The 24,605-nt window shown below is 31.3% G+C and overlaps 1 protein-coding gene across 3 annotated transcripts in view; it reads right to left on the reverse strand.

The window, feature by feature from the left end:
- Nucleotides 1-642: 642 nt before the first annotated feature.
- The window catches only part of LOC132739805 (cAMP-dependent protein kinase catalytic subunit PRKX-like), a gene marked incomplete at its 3' end in the record, with an annotated part of 44,546 nt that continues 20,583 nt past the window's right edge, over nt 643-24,605 (reverse strand). Inside the window, 5 exon segments of one of the 3 annotated variants that reach the window (XM_060727609.1) lie at nt 643-720; nt 3,276-3,333; nt 11,445-11,540; nt 14,699-14,818; nt 18,723-18,842. In XM_060727609.1, the coding sequence (XP_060583592.1) occupies nt 643-720; nt 3,276-3,333; nt 11,445-11,540; nt 14,699-14,818; nt 18,723-18,842 (472 nt within the window). 3 annotated transcript variants of the gene reach the window in all.

Here is a 24,605-nt window from a genome sequence, read left to right on the forward strand (position 1 = left end):
ATTTATCCTTCATGTATGACCTTGACCTTTGGTACCAGAATCAAGAGAAACACAATGCTTTTTCTCGCTTGGGGTCAATATCTTATACTTATTAAAAAGGCAAAGTTAATAAAAGCTTAAGCTTGGATAAATACTAAAACTCTCTACACAAATAATACCAAATATTACCGTGGAAACCATAGTTTCTGTTATACATAATATATACTGTGCTATTGTCTTGTTTAAGAACATTGATAATGCAAAAGTCCATTGTAACCCAGTTCTTTAACTGCAAGGGCAAAGCTGGTGCTTAAACTTTAGATCAAGCCTTAGTAAATGATAAACGCTTCAAGTATTATAAGTAACATGGTAAAACCCCCCACTTAATGCCCTGCTTTAAAAGTTTGGACATAGCCTCACACCTTCCCCCAAACCCCACCCCCCCCTCCTCCCCCAAAACTTTAAAACTCCCACACTGTTCCAATGGACTGGTGCAGTATACCACTCTGTTATCGAAAATCTAAACTGTGTTACTGTTAATTTTCAGCACATTTTCAATTGCCCAGTGAAAAATAAAAAAAAAACAGTTTTAGACGCTTATCTCCTACAGTGAGACAAAGGCCTCATAAATTATTCAAAAATTTTCAAAACAAAATGTCTTACAGTAAGTTTTCGTGCCAGGACGTCTTCCCACTCTATTGACTTGAACCATTTATGTTTCTTCACATCTTCAGCACCATTCTGAAAATAGAAATTGTTTCGAGTTTTTTTGTCTAGTTTTTAGATCAAATTATTTTTACACATTTTTGGTCATAATCTTATCACAGTGGTCAGTTCATCTTACCAGTTTATCTGGATAACTCACCAACCCACCTTAATGGTTTATCTGGATAACTAACCAGTAATTAACAATTTCTCCCAAAAGTGACCCACTACTTATCCCGGCATGATTTCTGAACCAGCTGTGAGAGACAAATGACCATTAGACTCAATGTCTGTGATACATTTCAAGTGTGGTAACCCTGAACTTGCTGAATTTTTGTAATGTATTTGCCCTTCTTTTAATTTGGAACAGTCTTTTTTAAGTTAACGGGATGTCATTATCAAGTTTTTACAAAAATTGGGCTACCAATAGAATTTAGACTGCACTCTGGCCTGCCTCTTTTCTGCAGGCTAAAAACTTTTCTTTTCTTTTTTTTTGATTGATGACTTTTTTGTTTGTTTGTTGGGTTTTATGTCGCACCAACACAGTATTGGTCATATGGCGACTTTCCAGCTTTATTGGTGGAGGAAGACCTCAGGTGCTCTTCTGTGCATTATTTTGGCACAAATTGGCACCTGAATAGAACCATTGACATTCTGTAAGCTAGCTGGATAGCTTCCTCACATAAAAGATTCCAAAGTCCCTGTCTCTGGATTCAAACCCACAGCAGCGAGTGCCAAGTGATTTGAAATCAATGATCTTTAACCACTCGACCACGGACACCACCCTGTTTTATTGTTCAGAGTTTTAATTCTAATTTGCTTATGAAATTGAATTCTATCAAATCCCTGGCAGTGCAAAAAAACAAACAAACAACATTCTTAAGCTTTTAATCTATTTTTTTAAAGTTCATTTCAGTTAAAGAGGAGATTACTTTGCCTTGTTATTTATTGAGTTAACTTTAAAAACAAACAGGACAAATAGTTCAGATGTGGTCACAGAAAAGCTCTGGTATGGTAACTTGTACTTTTGTCAAGTTTTATAATCTGACATTAAGGGCACATAGGTTTAGAAAAGTCCCTAAAACTTTAAAATGTTTTTTTTTTTCTTCACAGTTTACTGTGCTGACATTTTAGATCAGTTTAACAAGTCTTTATAATTACCATGCAGAAATCTTAAGTTTGATTTTCTTGAAGTATATTGACTCATATGGAGGCATTGTTGCAACCACTATTGAAATAAAACCACTATTGAAATAAATTATTTCAATAGTGGTTGCAAATTATTTCTCATAATAAGCTTCATAACCCACCACTATTGAAGTAATTTATTTCAATAGTGGTCGTAATAAACTTCATCATCAACCACTATTGAAATAATTTATTTCAATAGTGGTCGTAATAAAATTCATCACTAACCACTATTGAAATAATTTATTTCAATAGAGGTCGTAATAAAATTCATCACTAACCACTATTGAAATAATTTATCTTAATAGTGATGTTTATAATTACATGTATCCTTAATTGATTTATTTTAATATACAGGGGGTTTGAGTTGAAGTTCCGGTAATTTCCAATGTGTTAATTCTTGTACAAATAATTTACGATTTTCACATTATATATCAATAGAAAGAAAAAGGTAAAGAAAAGAATATGAAAACAATTCTATACATCATTCTACGAGATTTTTTTTATTTCTGCACAACAGTAAAAAATCCGAAAAGAGGTACGTTAAATTCATAGTCTCGGTTATAATTACTGTAAAATATAAGTCTTTAATACCTTTTATTTGCATTTTAATTTGCGTGAATTGGTTATATATTTTTGCACACCCGTGAAAATTGTAACATTATACCATATTTCCTTTTAGTCTTGATTATTAATACCGTAAAATATGCAAGTATAATACCCACTTTTTATATCTGATATTGTTCGTTAGATAAAGTGTTTCTTGCGTTACAATAGTAATAACAAAGTAATATTTCTAAAAAGTTCATTCTCGTCTACAATAAAAAAAAAAATAATGAAACATTAGTCTTTAAAAGTGTCTGTAAAGTGACTCTTAAAATGAAATGCATCCCCAACTACTATTGATATAATTACTTCGATAGTAGTTGTATTTCAATAGTGGTTGCAAAGTGATTCTTCAAATGAAATAATCCCCAACCACTATTGAAATAAAACCACTATTGAAATAATTTATTTCAATAGTGGTTGCAAAGTGATTCTTCAAATGAAATAATCCCCAACCACTATTGAAATAAAACCACTATTGAAATAATTTATTTCAATAGTGGTTTTATTTCAATAGTGGTTGCAAAGTGATTTTTCTAATGAAATGCATTCCCAACCACTATTGAAATAATTTATTTCAATAGTGGTTTTATTTCAATAGTGGTTGCAACAAGGCATGCAACTTTAAGCAAAGAAAAACAAAAATAAAAGAACATTTTCATATTTCTTATTTAATCTGTGTATCTACTAAATTGGACTATCTTGCCCAAAAAAAATTAAGTTTTCCTAGGTCTATAAATAGCTCAAATGACTTTCTACTTTGACTTAATGACCTTCAACTTTAACCTATGACCTACCTTCATGTTTCCCAGCCGTTTAGTTCTGTCGGGAACCAGCAATTTCTTTATGAGATCTCTGAAATAAAATCAAAGGGTGAAATAATCTTATTTTATATATACATTATGCAATAACATCAAGCAATAGATAGCTCTTTCATTGCTGGCTTTCCTCCAGAGATAGTACTAAAACATGCACATAAAAAATACCGATGATTTTATCAAAATATCTTCCAAGGCTGTTAAGTTGGCTGTTAAATACATCTCTTCTATTGTGATAATGAATAAATGCGTTTTGTATAAATATGCTAGCTCGGTGGTTAACTTTTACAATATGTAGTTCTAGCCAACTTTAGCCTTTCAGCAAGTTTACATTGCTAATAGGCAGTTAGTTAGATTGGTGGCTGGGCCAGGTTGCCATTTTGTTCCTGCATGGAAGGGTTACCCAGATCTCCCTGCACCATCGGAATAATGCTGGAAATTAAGTCCCCTTATGATTTAGATAAAGCTTCAATATATTTGGCCCTTCAGTCTCATAATATGAGCCTTTTAAAATAAATACAGAATTTTGGAAACACGATATAAGCCGCGCCACGGGGTAATGGGTTTGCGACCAGCATGGATCCAGACCAGCCTGCGCATCCGCGCAGTCTGATCAGGATCCATGCTGTTCGCTTACCAAATCTATTACAAGTAGAGAAACTGATAGCAAACAGCATGGATCCTGATCAGACTGCATGGATGCGCAGGCTGGTCTTGATCCATGCTGGTTGCAAACGCACTATGTTGCTTTTGTCGTGACACGGCTCATATGTTATTCTAAATGTAGAGAAATATGATGATAAATTACATGTTCGGAAGTCTTAGAAAAAAACGTATATAAAGTCAGAACTAGAGAGGGAAAAGTAGCTTCAAATTCTGCAACCCTGATCCCTGGTTTTATTATTGGTGCTAATTTTTTTTCATGAAGGGCGTTCAAATAATTGTTGTTTTTTGTTTGTTTTTTAATTAAAAATACCCTCACTGCATTCATAATATAATCATATCTACTCTTACATGAACATTTTTTAGTTTGTAACAGAAATTTACAAAGGCATCAGAAAAAATCCTGCCTTGTCTGAGATATGAGCTTACAAACTAACTTACAACACTCGATACAGTCGCATAAAGTTAAAAAAGGTAAATGTTCAAGGAAGGTAGGTGTGCACTCAACCATAAGAAAATAGGTAACCTATTTAATACAAAAACTTCCTTCTTCCCTTTTCCAAGACAATAAAAAAAATGGTAAAATGTATTTTTATTTGTAAAATGTACCTTAATGAAAAACAAAATAAATAATTTTCAATACAGTTTCTAAAATAAACTTCTATAATTATATTACATTAAGATTAAATATTATAAAATATAATGTTACAAAAATACATGGACTTTATAAAGATTACATCAATTATTACAGCCATATTATGTGACATGATTCAAACCAATATAATATTGCATTAAATTTTAAACTACTTACCAAAAAAAAAAAATATTATATCACATGTACTTTAGGCAAAAACAAGAGCTGTCGGTAGGACAGCACGCTCGACTATTCTAAGAGCTTGATAGTAAAAGAGACTTGATAATGTTAAATTTTTTAAGATCACAAAAGGTCTAATTTTTTTTAATAAATTCATGTTATAGGCCTTAGAGAGAGTCTAATTATACAGCATTGGCTTGACTATTCGGAAGGTAATGTCACAAGGTTGTTTTATTGAGTATAATAATACTAATTACCTATGAATACATAAATTTGACAGAAAAGGTACAAAGGCTTCTAATTAAGATGTTTTATCAAGTAAATCACTGCTTTATTATTATGAATGCATAAAATTGTCCCAAAAAAAGGCACAAACCCTTCAGTAGTAATTGAGATAACAGCTTACAAGCAAAACTTTACCATGAATTTCTAAGTTGAAAAAGGGGAGAAAAATCAGCCTAAATGCAAGATAGAATTATGGATCTTTGTCAGTGACCTACAATTATGACCCTAAATGCATATGTGAAGTTTTAAATAAATATCTTTAATAGTTATTGAGATATGTAAAACTTGCATGTTAACATTAACCAAGAGACTAAGTAGAATCAGCCTTAATGCAAGATAGAGTTATGGAACTTGGTCAGTGACATACAATTATGACCCTCCAATTATGAGTGCATGTGTAAAGTTTCAAGTAAATATCTTTGAAGACCTTTAACCTTTAACCAAAATTTCTAAGTTTCAAAGGGGCAAATAATTCTTCAAATTTTGCAGGCAGAGTTATGCAATTTTGCAAACTGATGTACATTGTTACTATAAAAAAGTATTTCAAATTTCAATTGAATATCTCAAGCAATAATTGAGATATTTGACTTTACAAAAAAACTTTAACAAAAATTTCTAAGTTCCAAAGGGGCATAATTCTGTCAATATTGTAGGCATAGTTATCCAACTTGTCAATCTGATGTACCTTGTTACTATAAATAAGTATTGTAAGTTTCAATTGAATATCTCAAGCAATAATTGAGATATTTGACTTTACAAAAAACTTTAACCAAAATTTCTAAGTTAAAAAGGGGCATTATTCTGTCAATATTGTAGGCAGAGTTATCTAACTTGTCAATCTGATGTACCTTGTTACTATAAATAACTTAATAAGTATTGTAAGTTTCAATTGAATATCTCAAGTAATTATTGAGATATTTGACTTTACAAAAAACTTTAACCAAAATTTCTAAGTTAAAAAGGGGCATAATTCTGTCAATATTGTAGGCAGAGTTATCCAACTTGTCAGTCTGATGTACCTTGTTACTATAAATAAGTATTGTAAGTTTCAATTGAATATCTCAAGTAATGATTGAGATATTCGACTTTACAAAAAACTTTAACCAACGCAGACGCCGACGCGGACGCTGATGCCGACGCCGACGCCGACGCCGGGGCGACTACAATAGCTCTCATATTCTTCGAATAGTCGAGCTAAAAACTAGACCTATCACTGAAGGTGATTAATACCCCCACCTGCAACTTTGACTTTTTGAAAAATAAGTAGTCTGAAGAAAAATTTGAACACAAACTATCAACTGTGTACAAAGAAATATTTCAATTAATTGTAATCCCTACTGGGGTCTCTAAATAAGCTTGCTTTTCACAAAGTTTGAATACAATATCTCATTTCTAACTCTAGTAATTATCCGGAAACCATTTTTCTATTTTTAGTAACACTGTAACAGTGACCTTGAACCTAGGGGGTCCAAATGCAATACCAACCAATGTCTTCATATAAGCTTGCTATACACCAAATTTGATTACAATATCTCATTCCTAACTCAAGTTATTGTCAGAAAACCATTTTTCTATTTTTAGTAACAGTGACCTTGACTCCAGTGGGCCCAAATGCAATACCAACCCAGGTCTTCATATCAGCTTGCTATACCCCAAGTTTGATAACAATATCTCATTCCTAACTCTAGTTATTGTCTGGAGATTTTTCTATTTTTAGTAACAGTGACCTTGACCTTGACCCCAGGGGGTCCAAATGCAATACCAACCCAGGTCATTATATAAGCTTGCTATACACCAAGTTTGATAACAATATCTCATTCCTAACTTTAGTTATTGTCCGAAAACCATTAAATAACGGTGACCTTGACCTTGACCCCAGGGGGTCCAAATGCAATACCAAGCCAGGTCTTCATATAAGCTTGCTATACACCAAGTTTGATAACAATATCTCATTCCTAACTCTAGTTATTGTCCGGAAACCATTTTTCTATTTTTAGTAACGGTGACCTTGCCCTTTACCCCAGGGGGTCCAAATGCAATACCAAGCCAGGTCTTAATGTTAGCTTGCTATACAACAAGTTTGATAACAATATCTCATTCCTAACTCTAGTTATTGTCCGGAAACCATTTTTCTATTTTTAGTAACGGTGACTTTGACCTTGACCCCAGGGGGTCCAAATGCAAAACCAACCCAGGTCTTCATATAAGCTTTCTATACGCCAAGTTTGATAACAATATCTCATTCCTAACTCTAGTTATTGTCCGGAAACCATTTTTCTATTTTTAGTAACGGTGACCTTGACCTTGACCCCAGGGGGTCCAAATGCAATACCAACCCAGGTCTTCATATAAGCTTGCTATACACCAAGTTTGATAACAATATCTCATTCCTAACTGTAGTTATTGTCCGGAAACCATTTTTCTATTTTTAGTAACGGTGACCTTGACCTTGACCCCAGGGGGTCCAAATGCAATACCAACCCAGGTCTTCATATAAGCTTGCTATACACCAAGTTTGATAACAATATCTCATTCCTAACTGTAGTTATTGTCCGGAAACCATTTTTCTATTTTTAGTAACGGTGACCTTGACCTTGACCCCAGGGGGTCCAAATGCAATACCAACCCAGGTCTTCATATAAGCTTGCTATACACCAAGTTTGATAACAATATCTCATTCCTAACTGTAGTTATTGTCCGGAAACCATTTTTCTATTTTTAGTAACGGTGACCTTGACCTTGACCCCAGGGGGTCCAAATGCAATACCAACCGGAGTTTTCACATAAGGTTGCTATATACCAAGTTTGATTACAATACCTCATTCCAAACTCTAGTTATCGTCCGGAAACCATGATGTGGACCGACCGACGGACGGACGGACCGACCGACCGACCAACCGACCGACCGACCGACAAGCTGACTCCTATATACCCCCCCTAAACTTCGTTTGTGGGGGTATAATAAAAGGTTCATTTCCAGTCTCTCTCTACCATTTTTTTGTACAATTGCAAACCCTAAATTTTTGAAAAATTTGCCTATGAGCTTTTACAAGGTCTTTACTCTCAAAGTTTATAATTATATAAAAAATAACATTTAAAAAGTTTTTTACACATCTTTTTCTTTATGACAGAGACCAAAAACCTAAATAATTTTTTTTTTGGCCTTTCAAAAAATTTGTCCCAGTGTAGGAATACAATGCTGTTATATAAATAAAGAAGATGACAACCTAGATTGTACCCTATCTTAAACACTATATCTATGTCTTAAATTAGTCAATTGTTTGGATTTTAAAGTCTTTAGTTTATACAAATTTATACAAGGAACTGATAACTTCTGTACATGCCAGAGCAGAGGTGCAATGCAAATGACTGTAGAAAAGATTTCATGATCAATCACAACGAAAGTGACCTGCACTGTCCAGGAATCAAACTAGGTTGCCAAATTCCCAGTCCATTGCTCTACCAATTTGGCTTTTCAGATAGTCATATTTCAATGGCTCCGCCTTGCATTGAATTTTGGACAGACCATTTTAATATCAAATTTTCAAAAATTGAGCCACCAGCAGTGTAGGGCCTTGTCAAACTGCAATAATTTGCAAGTTTCCCTGGCTCTAGTCTATACTGGTGGCAAAGGCTTTATCTTTTGGTTTTAGCAGTTTAAAGTGGCTTGGTCATGTTATACCATCAACAATAACGTTTCATATATTAATTATATGACAACAAACTGGGAAAGAATTATGTATGAATGTTCTTGTACATCAACTGATATTACATAATGTACATGGAGTAGATAATTAATTGTTCTAGAATAAAATATTATTTTCCATCATATAGATGCTCATACTAAATAAGAACTCCATCAACATGTTTTTCCAAGAAATATTTTAGAAGAATATGATACATTTCTATTTTCTCATTAATATTTAAAATACTTATGAAAATTTGACCCTTAGTAGACCAATCCACTTTAAGTGTTAATTTGAATTTGAAATTTGAGTCCATTAGCAGCTTGAATATGGTACAAAAACCATTTATTGCCACAAATATGTCACCTACGAATTATTGATTCCAGCAAAAAAAACTCAAACTTTTATGTGAAATCTGAAGATAGGTCATTACGTTCAAAATTCTGAGACTGTAACATTACAGACCATCTACAGCTTTCTTCAAAGAAGATGTATACATGTCATGTATTTAAAAACAAAAGTTTTTATATTACTTATATTACATATTCTTTTGATTAAGCCAGCATTCCGCACATAATAATGATGTCAACATCAATGTTACAATACAAATCTACAGACCCAAAGACACATTTTTTGGTCAGCAATGTGCATCATTTTATAAATGCATTAAAAAAAGTATTTAAGCAGCATGCCTCCAGATTCGTGCTAATTTTCATGAAGATTTTGAAAATGTTTTAAAAAGTAAAAAGAGAAAGTAAACAGAGAAAGTAAGTTACACATTGCAAGGGGCTCTTACAGTCGATTTAAATTACCAAAAACGGATCAAATTATGCAAAAATAGTGCTTACTGCCTTAGTCACGGTAAAAATATGGTGATAAAAACTGCAAAATGAGTCATTTATCGCACATTACATAATTATAAATTATTACTTGAATCTTTTTTTTATTAAAGTGTTAGAACATTTTCTCCAGTTTGATTTTCTTGAAATATTTTGGTTCATCTGGAGGTATTCAGCTTTAAGAGACCGATATTACAATAAACATTTGCCCTAAATGATTTCTAATAGCTTTGAAATTTAACATAATAGTGATGATATACATGAAATAGTCATAATTAGGCACATAAAAAATTTGATCGATATAAGAAAAACAATTAACTTCTACCCCATGCACAAGCAAAAAAAATGTTTTATCAATTAATCAGAGGATATGTGTTTTTCCAATCAGCTCTATTCTTTTTCCTTTGATTTAATTACCCACGTGGTGAAAACACGAGATCTGAGGTGTGGTTTTAGTTTACATCATGTTTTCTTCCTCATACACCAAAACGTTCTTCGAAGATGAAACAAAAGTTTCGAAACAATACTCATTACAGGGCTGAGTAACATCGGAAGAACTCCTACGTCTTTGTTTTTTAACGTGATACGCGAATGTCGTCATCGTTTATGCAATTATGTGGCATTAAAATAACTAATTACAAAACGCAATTGTTTTTTCCCCTCCTCCGGTACAAATTCTTACGATCACTTGTCATTTATAATTGCTTACGAACATGCCAGAAAATCTGCGACTACCTGTTCCAGTAACTTACCTATTATTTAATCTTACCTAACTGATACATGCTTTCTTTCATTAAGAATAATAACAAAAGTTTCACAAATCATTCTTGGCTGAAAAAATTTAACCATCGCACCAGTTGACCTAATTTTAACTTTTAGTTCCAATGATTGAACGGTCCATTAAATTCCATAAAAATAAAAACTAGAGCTTTACAATGTTCATGTATATTATTATACAGGCCATTTGTAACACCAGTTAGACAAATGAGTTATCTATGTTATAAATAATTAAGGCTTAGAAAAAACAAATGTAATTTTATGTGGTAATTGCATTATTACCATACCATGGACGTTATAACATGTAGTGAAAGTGGTAATTTTCACCACTGTAAAGGTCTATCTAATGTCTAAAAAACCCTCATTCACTTACTTTGAAAGTTTAAATCATAAACATATAGCAACGTTATCACAAAATAATTTGTATTGATTTTAAAACAGTACCAGCTCACTAAAACAACAGGTAAAACACTCTAGGAGAAAAAAACTGCTGAGTCAGCAAAAAATACAAAAATCTATTAAAACAGCATGGTGTTCACCTACATAATGTTAAAAACAACCAAGAGGAGAGATTTAACACTAACCACAACCTAGCAAAATTTTAAACTGAAAAACATTAGTCCATGACTAACATAAAATTACTTTTTTCAAAATATATCGTTTAATTGATACGTCTATCTGTACAAGTATCTTTATATTTGATGTATCTAGTTTCAGTTATCTTCAGTTTGAAAATTAACGTAACTACCAGTATCGGGTACAATGGAAAATAGTACCAACCAGTATATCGCATTTTCATTTTTTTGTTATTGTTTTTTACTACTTAATATAAAAAAGTATATTACCACAACTAACAACACATGTCACAATACACCTCTTAAATAAAACTTTATGATCTAGAAGCAGGACATTTTTTTCTAAGGTAATTAAGAATAACCACAAACAAAAAATACATTACACACACTTCATGAATGTACCCAAAAAGTTCTATGAAGCTGGAAATCTTTTGATATTTTTTTTTTATAAAATATAGTATTACATTTTCTAAAAGTAATTAAACAAAGAATAGCCCTGTGATACTTACTTTACTACTGGGTCTAAATGTCTTGGCCAGTCAATTTTTCCTGATAGAATTTTTTCATAAATGCCAAATGGTTGATCATCAAAAAATGGTGGAAACCTGAAACAAAACAATAAAATTAAATATCTTCCCATGTTCAACAAATAACTAAAAAAAAAGTTTCTAAAAAATAAGAACTGATGTCCTTGTTAAATTAAATTTCTTTTAAATTTATTCATAAATAACTTAATTTTGATAAGATTTCCAAAATTTTAATAAAATTTCCAAAATTTTGATAAAATTTCCAAAATTTTGATAAAATTTCCAAAATTTTGAAAATTTAGTGTATATACAGTACAACCTTTGTATAGTGACCCACATTTAGGAGACAATTATTTTGGTTGTTACAGAGAGGTGTCTTTTCTAGAGAGGTTTATTTCTCAAGTTTACTTAATTGGGAAGAATAAAGCCTGTTGTTGTAAAGAGGCAATTGCTTTAATGAGGGTCCCTCTGTGGAGGTTAAACTGTAATTCAAAGCACATAACTTAAATTCTTACACTTTTGTGTTTTATGATTTAAGGTAGTCTTACTGCAATGCTTTCCCACCAAAAAATTTCTAACATTTGTCAATATGGTAAATCGGTCATTTCCGGAACATAATGTTTCACAATCTTTGGTATTCAATGATTTTTGACAGTTTGTAACCAGAATTAAGTACTAAAGATAAAGGATGAGTGATTGTTAACAATCTAATGCCCAAGATTTTGAAAAAATAATGTTAGGAAATAGCCGATTTGCTAGATATTGGCCGATGTTATATTTTTTGGGCGGGAAAGCAATACAATAAGACTACCTTAAAACAAATTCTTAAGGCAATTATCTTATAGAATAATGTGAGTTGCATAATTGCCAATGTAAATAGTAAGTCTTGACAGACAGACAGACAGACAGACAGACAGACAAAAATGCAAATTATGCACTTAAAATCTACCAGATCATGCCAAGTAATAAAATTCACAACAACAATGAAAACGAACTATTTTTACACACTGTATTAATTTTTTTTAATCGTATTCCAGACAGACATATTTACATTATAGTGCCTTATCCCAGGTAATCAAAACACAGAAAAAATATAAATACATAGTGCTATCAGATTCTTAGGAGGTTTTTTTGGCAATAAACTTAGAAAACATTGTAATTGTAGATAAACTTCCCTATAACTTGATATTTACCAAAATATTCCATTAATTTCGAGCATTTTCATGTTTTATTTTCACAATTTGCGCCAAACACAACGCCGACTTTGATAATATTATATTTATTGGTGTTTGTACTTAAATGTTTAAAAGTGCCGTTAAAGTGTATAAAAAAGCTATATTTGATGAAATATTTAATAAAAATTAAAAAAAAAAAAATCGTAAAATTACGTTGTTAATGGTTGTTTCTTGAAACATTAGTTACAAATTAGAATGTAACTATGTGCCATTTGATTTACAATAATATTTACGTAATAAACAGAATAATATGCTCTGGAACAAAATATTCCGCAGCTATTTTTAGTTTGATGATGATTTCACACATGCTCAGGTACCTTTTATGAAATATACTGACAAATTGCTATCATTTTAGGTATTCTGTAATCATTTTAATCACAATATAAACAATAATTTTACAATCCACAGGCAGCAAATATAACTTGATACACTTTAAAGGACACATATCACTTTAAATGTACACATATCTATACAGCTGACAATTGATCGTTTAGTGATTCCCTTTTACGGCGTTTTCCTTATTACATGATTGTAGGGGTGCAACAATATGGTCAAACCGAAATGAAATACAAATGTACATGTGTATTATGATATTGCAGTTTTCATGTTTTCATTAGTTTTGAACCATTACCATTAAAATATATTAAACGGATTTGTCGATTTTTCAAGCTGGACAAAAACGTTCATCATTTATAGAGATATTTTCAATATGAGTACTGATCGACTTAATAGCAAACAGACTGCAGGCCATGCATGATCCGAGTCCACACAGATGTGCAAGCTGATTTTTGTCTGCACTGGTTTATTTTCAAAAAGCTAAAAGCTCACCAGTCCTAAACTATTAAAAACACTTTTATTAAATTATATTTGAAAGGTTAATGTTAACAAAAAATACTGAAAAAAAAAATTTAAAAACATAAAGGCCTTTGTACATGTATATTATTTCAGCAGTGATTTATATTGTTGAAATACGTGATCATTTATTTTGATCCATTATTAAAAAAAAATATCATGGTACCAGGCCTTTGTACCAAGTACTACCTTATATCGGGCCTTATCGGCTGATATTACATCCAACCAGTATATTGTTGCACCACTACAAACAATTATTGACACTCAACGTCATTCGCATAAATTAATGGCAATATAGTCATAATACTTCTTAATCTAAATTTTTTTCCAATCAAAAGGAGACTAGAGTCTCTGAATTAAAATTCAGCCCTTTAAAATATATTAATGGCTAAACAAGAAAAGAAAAATATGTTTTTCTTTTTATACAATTATAACATTTCTATTTAAAGTACCAATGTACTTTTATAAAGTCTATATTTTCAATATAATAATTACTAAATAAATACTGCATGTTTGTAACACTGATTTTCATTGGATAACCATGACCTTTATATTATCTGTATATACATGGCTGCTATAAAATTTTACAATTAACTTTAATCTTAATCAAAGAAAGCAGTTTCACAGTATAAAAATTTGTTATAAAGAATTTTGACAGATTATTTTGCTATATACAGCAAAGCATAGTAGCTCAAAATAATAAAAAAAGATACCTACCATTTATATCAGGCATATGAGATGATATATATGTCAGAAATTTTATCAACTTAATTTTAAAAATACATATAAAAAAAAGCAATATTTTGTGAATATATTTAAAATTCAAATAATTTTTCTCAGATCAAAGTACAAAAAAAGTGAATAAAAGGCCATCATAGAAACACAAAAAATTACATCTTTGACAATATGGATCACAACACATGTTTATTTTTAGTTGCCAGACAACACACTTGCACTAAAATCTACATTCATATGCTTCAGAGAAAGTACCCACCTGATTGATTGAAAATCTCAATAAGTGATTATATACATTTTCAGACACTAAATATATAATATACATTTTAAGATAAATATTTTCCTATAACCATGATTATACATGTATATGCAAAGCTTACCTCAATATAGTGACAGCTTACATGAAAGACTTACCCAACAATCATTTCAAAAATGAGAATTCCTAGGGACCACCAATCAACTGCCTTACTGTGACCCTTACTCTGTATAATTTCAGGAGCGAGATATTCTGGCGTACCACAAAGCGTCCAAGTCCTGCCAACAACATAAAAATAGCACACACGTGTAATGCATATTCTACATATATTCAGCATATGTGTTAATTATTAATCGTAGCAACTAGAAGATCCGACAATATAAGCATTATTTTAGCTTGAAAGTTACCCCGTGCATTTCAATTTTGGTATTTATATAACTATATTTCATACATTATTATTGCACTTACCAGTACATCATATGTGTCATTAAATATTCAGATAATACCAGGAATGGTTGAGGTAAAATTAAGAGCATTTCAAAAGAACAAAATGCTCTTTGCTCTTCTTTAGTTATGTTAATAAAGACTGACTCACATGCTTTCATAGAAATTCTCAATCGAACAAATTGTTCGACTTTATTTTTTGCACATATTCTGGCTTCCCTCCTAAATTCTCTATTTATTTGTATTGGCTACAACTCTATTATGATTTGTCAGAATGCACTCCAGCTCAACTTTCAAGCTAAATTAATGGTAAAATACAAACACACATAATCTAGGCTACCACATGGACTTACAATCTAGCAATGGCTATGTAAATGATTTTTAGTTTTTCATAAGCAAAGTCTCACATGATTGGTTAATCTTAATATAGACATAAAGCAACCTTACCTCTGATTGGTTAATCTATACATAGACCTAAACCAATCTTATCTCTTATTGGTACATCTAAATATAGATCTTAACCAAACTTATCTCTTATTGGAACATCTAAATATAGACCTAAACTAATCTTATCTCTGATTGGTTGATTTAAATATATCATAGACCAATAAGAAAGCTCCATGAAAATATATATTTTGTTGTGATACAAATAATCTTTTGTTCATATTAGGTTCTTGAATTAACATTAAAATTAGGGATAAGCCTTTTTTAGAATATCTTAAATCTAGAATAGATATGAGTTACACAAATCCTGAATTATACTAGGTATCCTAGAGTTCTGGACATAGCTAAAGCAGGAAAAAGTTAGCTTTAAGTCACCTTATCACATTGATGGCCACATGGGCCTTTAAACGTGTGTTTTACGTACAAAAAAAATTTGTGCCTTGTGTGGGCCTTTAAACATGTTATAGATGGAATATGCCTCATAATGTAAAGCCGCATATTTATTCCTTGAACTATGTTATCAATGAAGTAGCTTTCCAGACATGGTAATTAGTAATTTTCTGAGAATGTTAACACAACACCAGTGGGGATATTGTATTGCCTCCTAGAATAACTTAATTCAAGCAGGAAAATCTTTCTTTATACTTGAAATATGATGTGTAATACTTAGTCACAGCCTATCCCTTGGTGATGACTTTTTGTCATTTTTTTGTATTCATTGGCCATCAAACCTTTACTCATCAATTAAGTTGATTTTTTTTACAAGTAAAAGATGAGAAATATATTTATCTTATTATTATACAAAAAAGTTATAATATAACAGTACAAAAAAATTAATTGGTCCATCTTGAGCCAAACAAATGTTCCTGATCGTATATTGATCAGAAAAATTTGTTTGGCTCAAAATGGACCAAGGCTAACATGAATAGCAGGTTAATGCAACAAGTGCAATCTCAGGTTTAATGCTGGGTTCCTTAGGTAGCAAAATGACAATAACCTGTCTTCTATACACTTCCATGTATTTTAATGATATTATAACTTTTTTGTAAACAGAATACATGCTCACGATATATGTTTTATAGGGGGTTTTCATACTCACTTTCATTTAATTTCCTCATTGCTATTTTTGATAATATTTTTACTACATTGATTTCTAAGAATTTTTTTTTCTTCTATACATTTGATGATAATTTTGTTCGTAATTTATCACATTTTATTTTATTAATTATGCTCATGATACACTAAAAACAGTCAAACTTTGGTTCGTCCTTGCATTCTATTTAGTAACGATGCTTTTCGTTCTCAATGCTGTAGTCCGTGTTTTCTTCAATATCTAACAATTAACCTCTAAGTAACAAGATCATTGATGCAGTTTTTTTTCCTTTGGGTTCATTTCTCTCACATTGTTGGTCTTTTTTTGCTCCTGTATTATGTCAGTTCACAGACTTCTTTGTCTGTGCTTACCAAACTAACAGACATAAAAATCATGTTTATAGTTGTACAGCGTAGGTAAACCCTTTGATTAGTTTACATGGAAACAACAGTAGTTACTGTCGACAGATGGCACCCCTCCAGGTATTGTTTTCCCCCCAGAAAACACATCATTTAACAAGTCCTAACAACTATAAACAATTCTAAGATAGTAAGACTTTTCTCACCCTTTTTTTTTGCTACTACATAACATTAACCTCAGATGACTGATTATTTATTTATTGTATTTTTAACTTAATAAAGATCACACATTAACACTGATCTTACGACTGATAATGAACATATGTTTATTGTACAGTATATCTATTAGTAAAATTTATTTGTATGTATACAGGTACTTCTTAACACATATAAATTGCTCACATTATTATGAATTATTTTATTTATGGCTAAAAATTTACTTGTCTCGTTTTGAGTACATGTTTACTTAATGAGCACATGAATTCATCTTTATAATTTATATACTTAATAAGCACATGTTGACTTAATGGGCATATCAACTCATTTTTACATAATACAATGGGCCTGTGTTTTTTAATTGGCACACGCTCACTTAATGAGCAAATGACGAATAAATGGGCAAATGTTCACTTAATGAAAACAATTGTTAACTTAAGAGCAAATGTTTACTTAATGAGCTCACTTTACTTAACAAACACAGGTTTACTTAATGAGGTACTCATGAGCACATGTTTATTTACTCATAAGCACAATCATGTTTATTTAATCGTAAGAATATGTTCACTTCAAGAGCATGTTTACTATTGAACACATATTCACATAAAATCAACATGTTAAGTTGTAAATTAGCATAACTTTTTATATGTATGTACCTATGTAAGTTGTTATTACATTTCATTGTGGAGAGTACCAGCAAATACTGGAAAGAGACTAAAGGCAAATGGACTGCAAATGGACTGCAAATGTACCAGGAATTAAGATGAAAAAAAAAATGCCTTACAGTCTAAAAAGATCTATGTATATGTGTTGTGAGAGAAAAAAATAATTTAGTATTGCATGAACTGCATATTGAGTATTCTGACAGGAATGATTGGAATGCATTTTTCCATGTCTATTCTTAGATTATTGCAACATTATTGACAATGTTATGCCATACACACATGTAAAGCTGTCAAATATTGTGTAGATTATCTAATACACACATGATGCCACTTAATTCCATTGATGCTAGTTCACGTACCTACAATATTAAGCAAACCAGAGACATAATTAATAAGCAAACATACCAAGATGTAAGAAGAAAGTGTGACTTCATACTTGATTGCTCAATCATTTACATGTACGTGACCAAAATCTGCCAGCTTATTGCATGTCTGTAAGCCAGAATTTTTTTGGTTTTTTTATGTTGCACCAACACAGTATAGATCATATGTCGACTTTCCAGCTTTAATCATAGAGGAAAGACCTCGGGTGCCCCTTTGTGCATAATTTCAGGCACAAACGGGCACCATGCACAGTAGAACGGCCAACGTTCCATAAGCTATCTGGAAAGCTCTCTCAAATGAAAGAATCAAAAGACACTCACACAGCAACTTTAAATGCATATAAATACATCTTCTTGTAAAAAAATTAGAAGGCCTTTTCATCATTTTAAAAATAATCAAATATGATATCACATTTTTCTTCTTGGTCATTAATAAACATATATACAGTAAATCTATAAAGCAGGGATGGACAACAAGAATATCACTTCAAATTAAGCCACAATAGTTTTCACCCATGCCAGCAGACTGGTTATCACAATTTTGTTGCTTTTGTGTTAGACTGGTTGCATTTTCTTACCCAACAATCATTTCAAATAAAAGAATTCCTAGAGCCCACCAGTCCACTGCCTTGTTATAACCTTTACTTTGTATAATTTCCGGTGCTAAATACTCCGGTGTGCCGCATAATGTCCATGTTCTAAGAAACACATTTATTTCAATTAATTATTATACATGTAATTACAGTTATTTCATTTAAAGGCACATTAAGCCTCGGAAAAGAAAATCTTTTTTTCTTTCTGAAGAAAGTGCAAACATATGTTTTGTAACTTTGTAATAAGAAGCAAATGATGGCACATCTATGTGTCCAATGAGTTATTCTTTTTGGAAACTATAACACTCGTTACTGTCACACCAAAGTATTAATGATTTAATCTTATAAAAAATAAAAATATTTGCATTTTCAAGACTTAATGGGCTTTTAATTTTCATAAATGTACTAAAACAATGACACATTTAATCAGTACACAGGTATTTTACACACGATTCAGTATTAGACATAATTACCAACCTGAAATATCAATAATACATTATTCAATCAAACAGATTAAAATATTCTTAAATTTATTAATACATGTACAATATGTATTTAACATCACTATCATAACCTGGAAACCCCCCCCCCCCCCAAAAAAAAAAAACCCCAATCAACTGTGTCACAAGCGTGAAACCTAACTTACCCTTTTATATTCAAATAGCAATAACTACCTCCCCTGGTCACCATTTTGAGGGTCATTCCCACCATATTAATTATTCAATTATCTTCAAGATAAAAATCTTTTACATATTGGTGCTATGATAATATTTTCCTGTAAATGCATAATCACCTTAATCAACTTTTTATTGATTTTATTTTCTATATTTTGTCAATCAAATTATATAGAATATTGACCCCCTAAAACGGCTGCCATTTTTTGACAAAGAAGATAAATATTGTACAAATCGGGAACTATCTATGGTTTCTCAATCTACCTTATACATATATTGACCCTTGGTCCTGAATAAATAATACACTTTCTTTTCCTGAATAAATAATATATTATTTCCTGTTGTTCTTCTATATCACTTATTTATTCAATTATTTTCCAGGAAATAAGTATTGTCACAGTCTATTTTGACCTTTGTGGGCTACAACAATTCATTTTCTTAGTTTTGAAATTTTGTACATTGGGGAAAACCAGTGTCTTTTATCCTAGGAGGGGGGATTCACTCGTATTTTTGAGAATCCCCCCCTATTTTTTCAGAGGCAGGGAGAAAGAAGGAAAAAGATCAACCTCACTTTTTAATAAAATTCCCCAATCCTAGAATAGACACTGAAAAACTCATCTAATATTACAATAAAATAAAATTATAACTCTTGTCAGAATTTGAGGAAAAATTTTAATTGGAATTTCAAACAAAAAGGTAAACCCTGGATCGCTAAAGCTCACCAAGATACGCTTTTTCGCTCACCAGATAAACCTTCTCCATCCCAACATCAACCATGTATTTTCTATTACTTCATCTAAGACACTGTGTTCAGTGTCCCTAATTATGGTTTGTTCAAGAATCATTTGTTAACATCCACTGACAAGTTATTCAAGATAACAGAATGACATTTATTTTACACACACTAATAATTAATTCCAGTGTCATCAAGTGGATGAAATAATTCAGAAACCATGGAACTTACAGTTTTACTTGGATAAAATAAATGCCAGAAGTCAAGATGAAAATGTCAATCTTATATTTCACTACAAGGACAATAATCTCAGCCACACTGTAGATAATTTGCAAAGACTCAGGAGAAAAAAAAGTGAAGGCGTCAAATTTCTTTCATGACATCCTTAGATAATGATTATGTTTAAAAATGTCAGAAGCTTACATAGTATTTACAATGGTTTCCTTTCCGTCCTCAAGGTTGTTTGATAAAAAATGGTTTCATTAAGGTCATCCATTCCGTCTGTTAAAATTTTATTTTATTATGGTCAACATTGTTGTTTGATACAATTGTTTAATACAAATGTCCTTATTTATCATGTCATCAGACATAATAGTTTCAGTATGGTTTTCAAGGTCATCTGAGAAAATTTGTCACAATAATGCTATCAAAAAGAGAATATACAGACTCCCCATTTTAAGAACACCTAAAACGGCAAAACTGAAAATGTTGCAGGCTCACTGTGTTTAATTGAGCCTGTTCATGGACGGTAGTGGTAATTGCAAGCTAACTGTCCACTTCCTCTTGCACTTTAGCAGAAGTTAATTTCTAACAGCTAAAAATAGTCAAAATTTGAATTTAGAAACATCCATCAATGTGTTCATACCACGGTTCTCATGGAATCTTTAATGTTTCATGCCATTGTAGAAAAAGCCAATGTATGGCGCCCAAGTAAAAGAATGCATGTGCTCTAACAATAGGCTGAACTTAACAAATTGGAAATTTGAAAGGTCATCTGATAAAAAAAAAAATTGATTATGGTCAACAAGTTCACCGAAGAAAATTGGTTTCTTTTCAGTCTTCAAAGTTGGTTTCTTTAGAGTCATCAAGGTCATTTGATAGAAACTATTTCATTCAGGTTATCAAGTTCATCTGATGAAGCCACTACAAGGAGGCCAATACAATTATCGGTAAGGAGCCAGGCAGGAGAATTTAAGAGCCGACAATGAATATTGATGCTAAAAAGCAACTTTTTAGTGTGAATTATTAATCTAGTAGAATACCATTGCTGATGCTGCATACTGTTAAGACACCATATCATCCAGTTTTTACTATAAGCCAAGCCAGAATTTTAGTTTCATGTGAGCTTTAATGTCTTTAAAAAAAAATAAAGGTATAAAACATGAACTCATAGTCTTGACCTTTCAACATCATATTCAATTTCGTATTTATTGATAAAAACAGAGATGTTACCCCTGGTTGATGACCTTTAAATCATACATGTAAATTAAAAAGTACCTATAGTATGTACCATTTCACAGTTTTTATATAGATTATACACGAGCAACCTGCAAATAACTTTTATATTAAACTCAAAAAATTATTTTGTAATACTATAACAAACAATAATGTAACATTTACTTCTGACTGCCTCTGATAACATCAAGTACAAAAATATTGACATTTTTTTTGTTCATAAACAAGAAATGAAAAGTACTAATGAATTTGTTTTAATAATCTACGCATTAGCAACACAACAGTTTGATTGTTATTAACCCTTAAAGTGCTTCTGAATTAAATGTGATAAACATTTGCATAAGTATTCAGCCTGCACTTTAATGCAGTGTTGGTCTATTTTTCTGGTCCTTTGGGATTGTTGTGTCCAACACTTTTAAGTATTGAAAATTGAGTGCCCCTTAGGCCGGTGCTATGGAGCGTGAGGGGTGTTGCACTTTTTCATTATCCCTCATGTACAGACTCAATCAAACCAAGACTGCAATTTTCATGTTATTTTGTTGTTTTTAATGCTTCGGAGGGATCACTTTTTTACAGTTATATTTACAAGATTCTTTACTCTTGACTCACAAACTTAACATTTTCACCTTATTATCCCCAAAATTGAGGAAGCCCCAAGGACAGCAAAATTGAGGAAGCCTCAAAGACAGTCTAAAACTGTTTCTGAAATTAGTATTCACAATGTAAAAGAATGCTACATCTAAAAGTATCCATGGTGCAAACTCATGGCCAAGTGGTAAAAGGTTGGACTAGAAATTTCAGGGGCAAACCTTTCTGTCAGGGGCAAACCTTTCTGTCAGAGGCAGAACCATTCTGTCAGGAGAAAACCTATCTGTCAGGGGCAAACCTTTCTGTCAGAGGCAAACTTAGCTGTCAGGGGCAGACCTTTCTGTCTGGGGCAAACATTTCTGTCAGGGTCCAGTAGGCAAACCTTTATTTCCTTAACCAAGAATCTTTATACTCATTGCTAAGAACTGGTTGGTTGATAGGTTTTCAGAAATGGATTCCAGAGGGTATTCACTATTTTTATAAGTCTATCTGATTTTGCGCAATAGACTTGTCCAGTTTTGATGGTGGAAAAGTCCATAAAACCTTTTACATGACCACTTATAGATAGAGTTCAATAGAAAATAAAAGTACAGTACATGTTTTTTTAAAGTTCTATTTTTAGTCTGATACCACATTGGGCCCCCTCAAAAGTTCAATCTATTCTTTTTATATTGCAACTAGTCTAATAAAAGATATTTTTACTTCTCAAAATGGAAATATACAAGTCATAAATACCAACTCTCTTTTATTTATTTAACATAAAATGTTGTCAAAATTAATTATTTTCGAAAGGTGAACTAAATTACTGGTCTCCTTTCAAAACGAAAATATTCTCTACTGATAAAATATAGGATACAGCAATTCGACAATACAAAATATTATTCAACTAATATATTATTAAACCAATGTATTTGAATATCGGACAAAGTTGTGTGAAATTGTCATGCAAATAAACAGTATTTGTGACTCAATGTTTGAATTTTAAAGTAAGTCAATATACATAAACATAGGCATATAAAGAAAGTTTATGTAAGATCAGTTTTAATCAAATATGTTGGGGATTATTTCACAGGAGCCAAATGCTATGAAATTTTACATTGCAAGCCAGTTTTAATTTCAGATTCAAACAGTCGCTTCATATCATTTCCCTATTAAACGGAGGTCAGTCGAGTGCATTATTATACCATTAATTTTACTTACGCAAGACAGAATTAAAATCGACATCTTGCACGTCCTATGACGTCAGATATGATGTCATAAACCAAATGACATCAGGAAAATTACTTCTTCGCTCATAATTAAATTCAACATATTTTTATTAATTCTTTTTTATTAGCAAGTTAGATATCAGTCTTTCTTATACTGCAATGCAATAATGCAGTTTCAAGTTAGATATCAGTCTTTCTTATACTGCAATGCAATAATGCAGTTTCAAGTTAGATATCAGTCTTTCTTATACTGCAATGCAATAATGCAGTTTATCTTTAAAACGTTTTGTTATAAATCACTCAGGTCAACCGGGCCTTCAAAATTATGTTACTGCCTATTTGAACTAAAATCATACACTATTCTACATGAATCCAATCAAAGTTACTATCTATTTCCTAAACCATTTTTTATACATGCCACTTTTGTATAATGGATTCGTCTTTGCTGTGAACTTAGAGCGGCCCATTAGAACTTTTAAGGTTAAAGTCAAAATATATAAATATAGCTATGAAAAATCTATGGCATGACACCAAAGTGTATGAATTAGCAAACCTATTCATTAAAATTAATGGCAATCTAAATCAAAGTCACCATAATCCTAGATTAAAATGACGTTACGATAATACCATATAGTTTTTATTTATAGATATTAGGTTAAATTAATACGGGTATGTATTTTGTTATAAATATGATAATATTGTAAAATCATTTTAGTCACTTTAAGGTTGGCTAGCAGTAATAGTGCCAAATTAATTTTAAGCTGCATGCCTCCAGATAAGCCGAAATATTTCAAGAAAAATCAAACTTGAGCAAAATGTACTAGGATTTTAAGAAAAGTAAAAGAGATTCAAGATTTAAGTTATGTGCGATAAATAATTGATTTTCAGTATTTATAACCATATTTCTACTGCATTACTAATGCAGTAATTAAAGCAGTCATGCTAATTTTCATGAAAATTTCAAAATGAATTTAACAGTAAAATATTGTAAAGTTACCAAAAGAATGCAATTTATACATTATCAATGGCACTTACAATCTAGGTTAATTACTATTAAGAGGTCAAAATATGCAAAAATAGCCCTTAGTTGCCATAGTAATGCAGTAGAAATATAGATATAAATACTGAAAAATTTGGTCATTAATCGCACATAACATGTAAATTTTTATTAGAATTTTGAATATTTTCCTAAAATCTAAGTACAATTTTT

This window comes from Ruditapes philippinarum, unplaced genomic scaffold (genome assembly GCF_026571515.1).
Source record: "Ruditapes philippinarum isolate M1 unplaced genomic scaffold, ASM2657151v2 ctg6283_1_1_1_1, whole genome shotgun sequence".
Taxonomy (NCBI): Eukaryota; Metazoa; Mollusca; class Bivalvia; order Venerida; family Veneridae; genus Ruditapes; species Ruditapes philippinarum.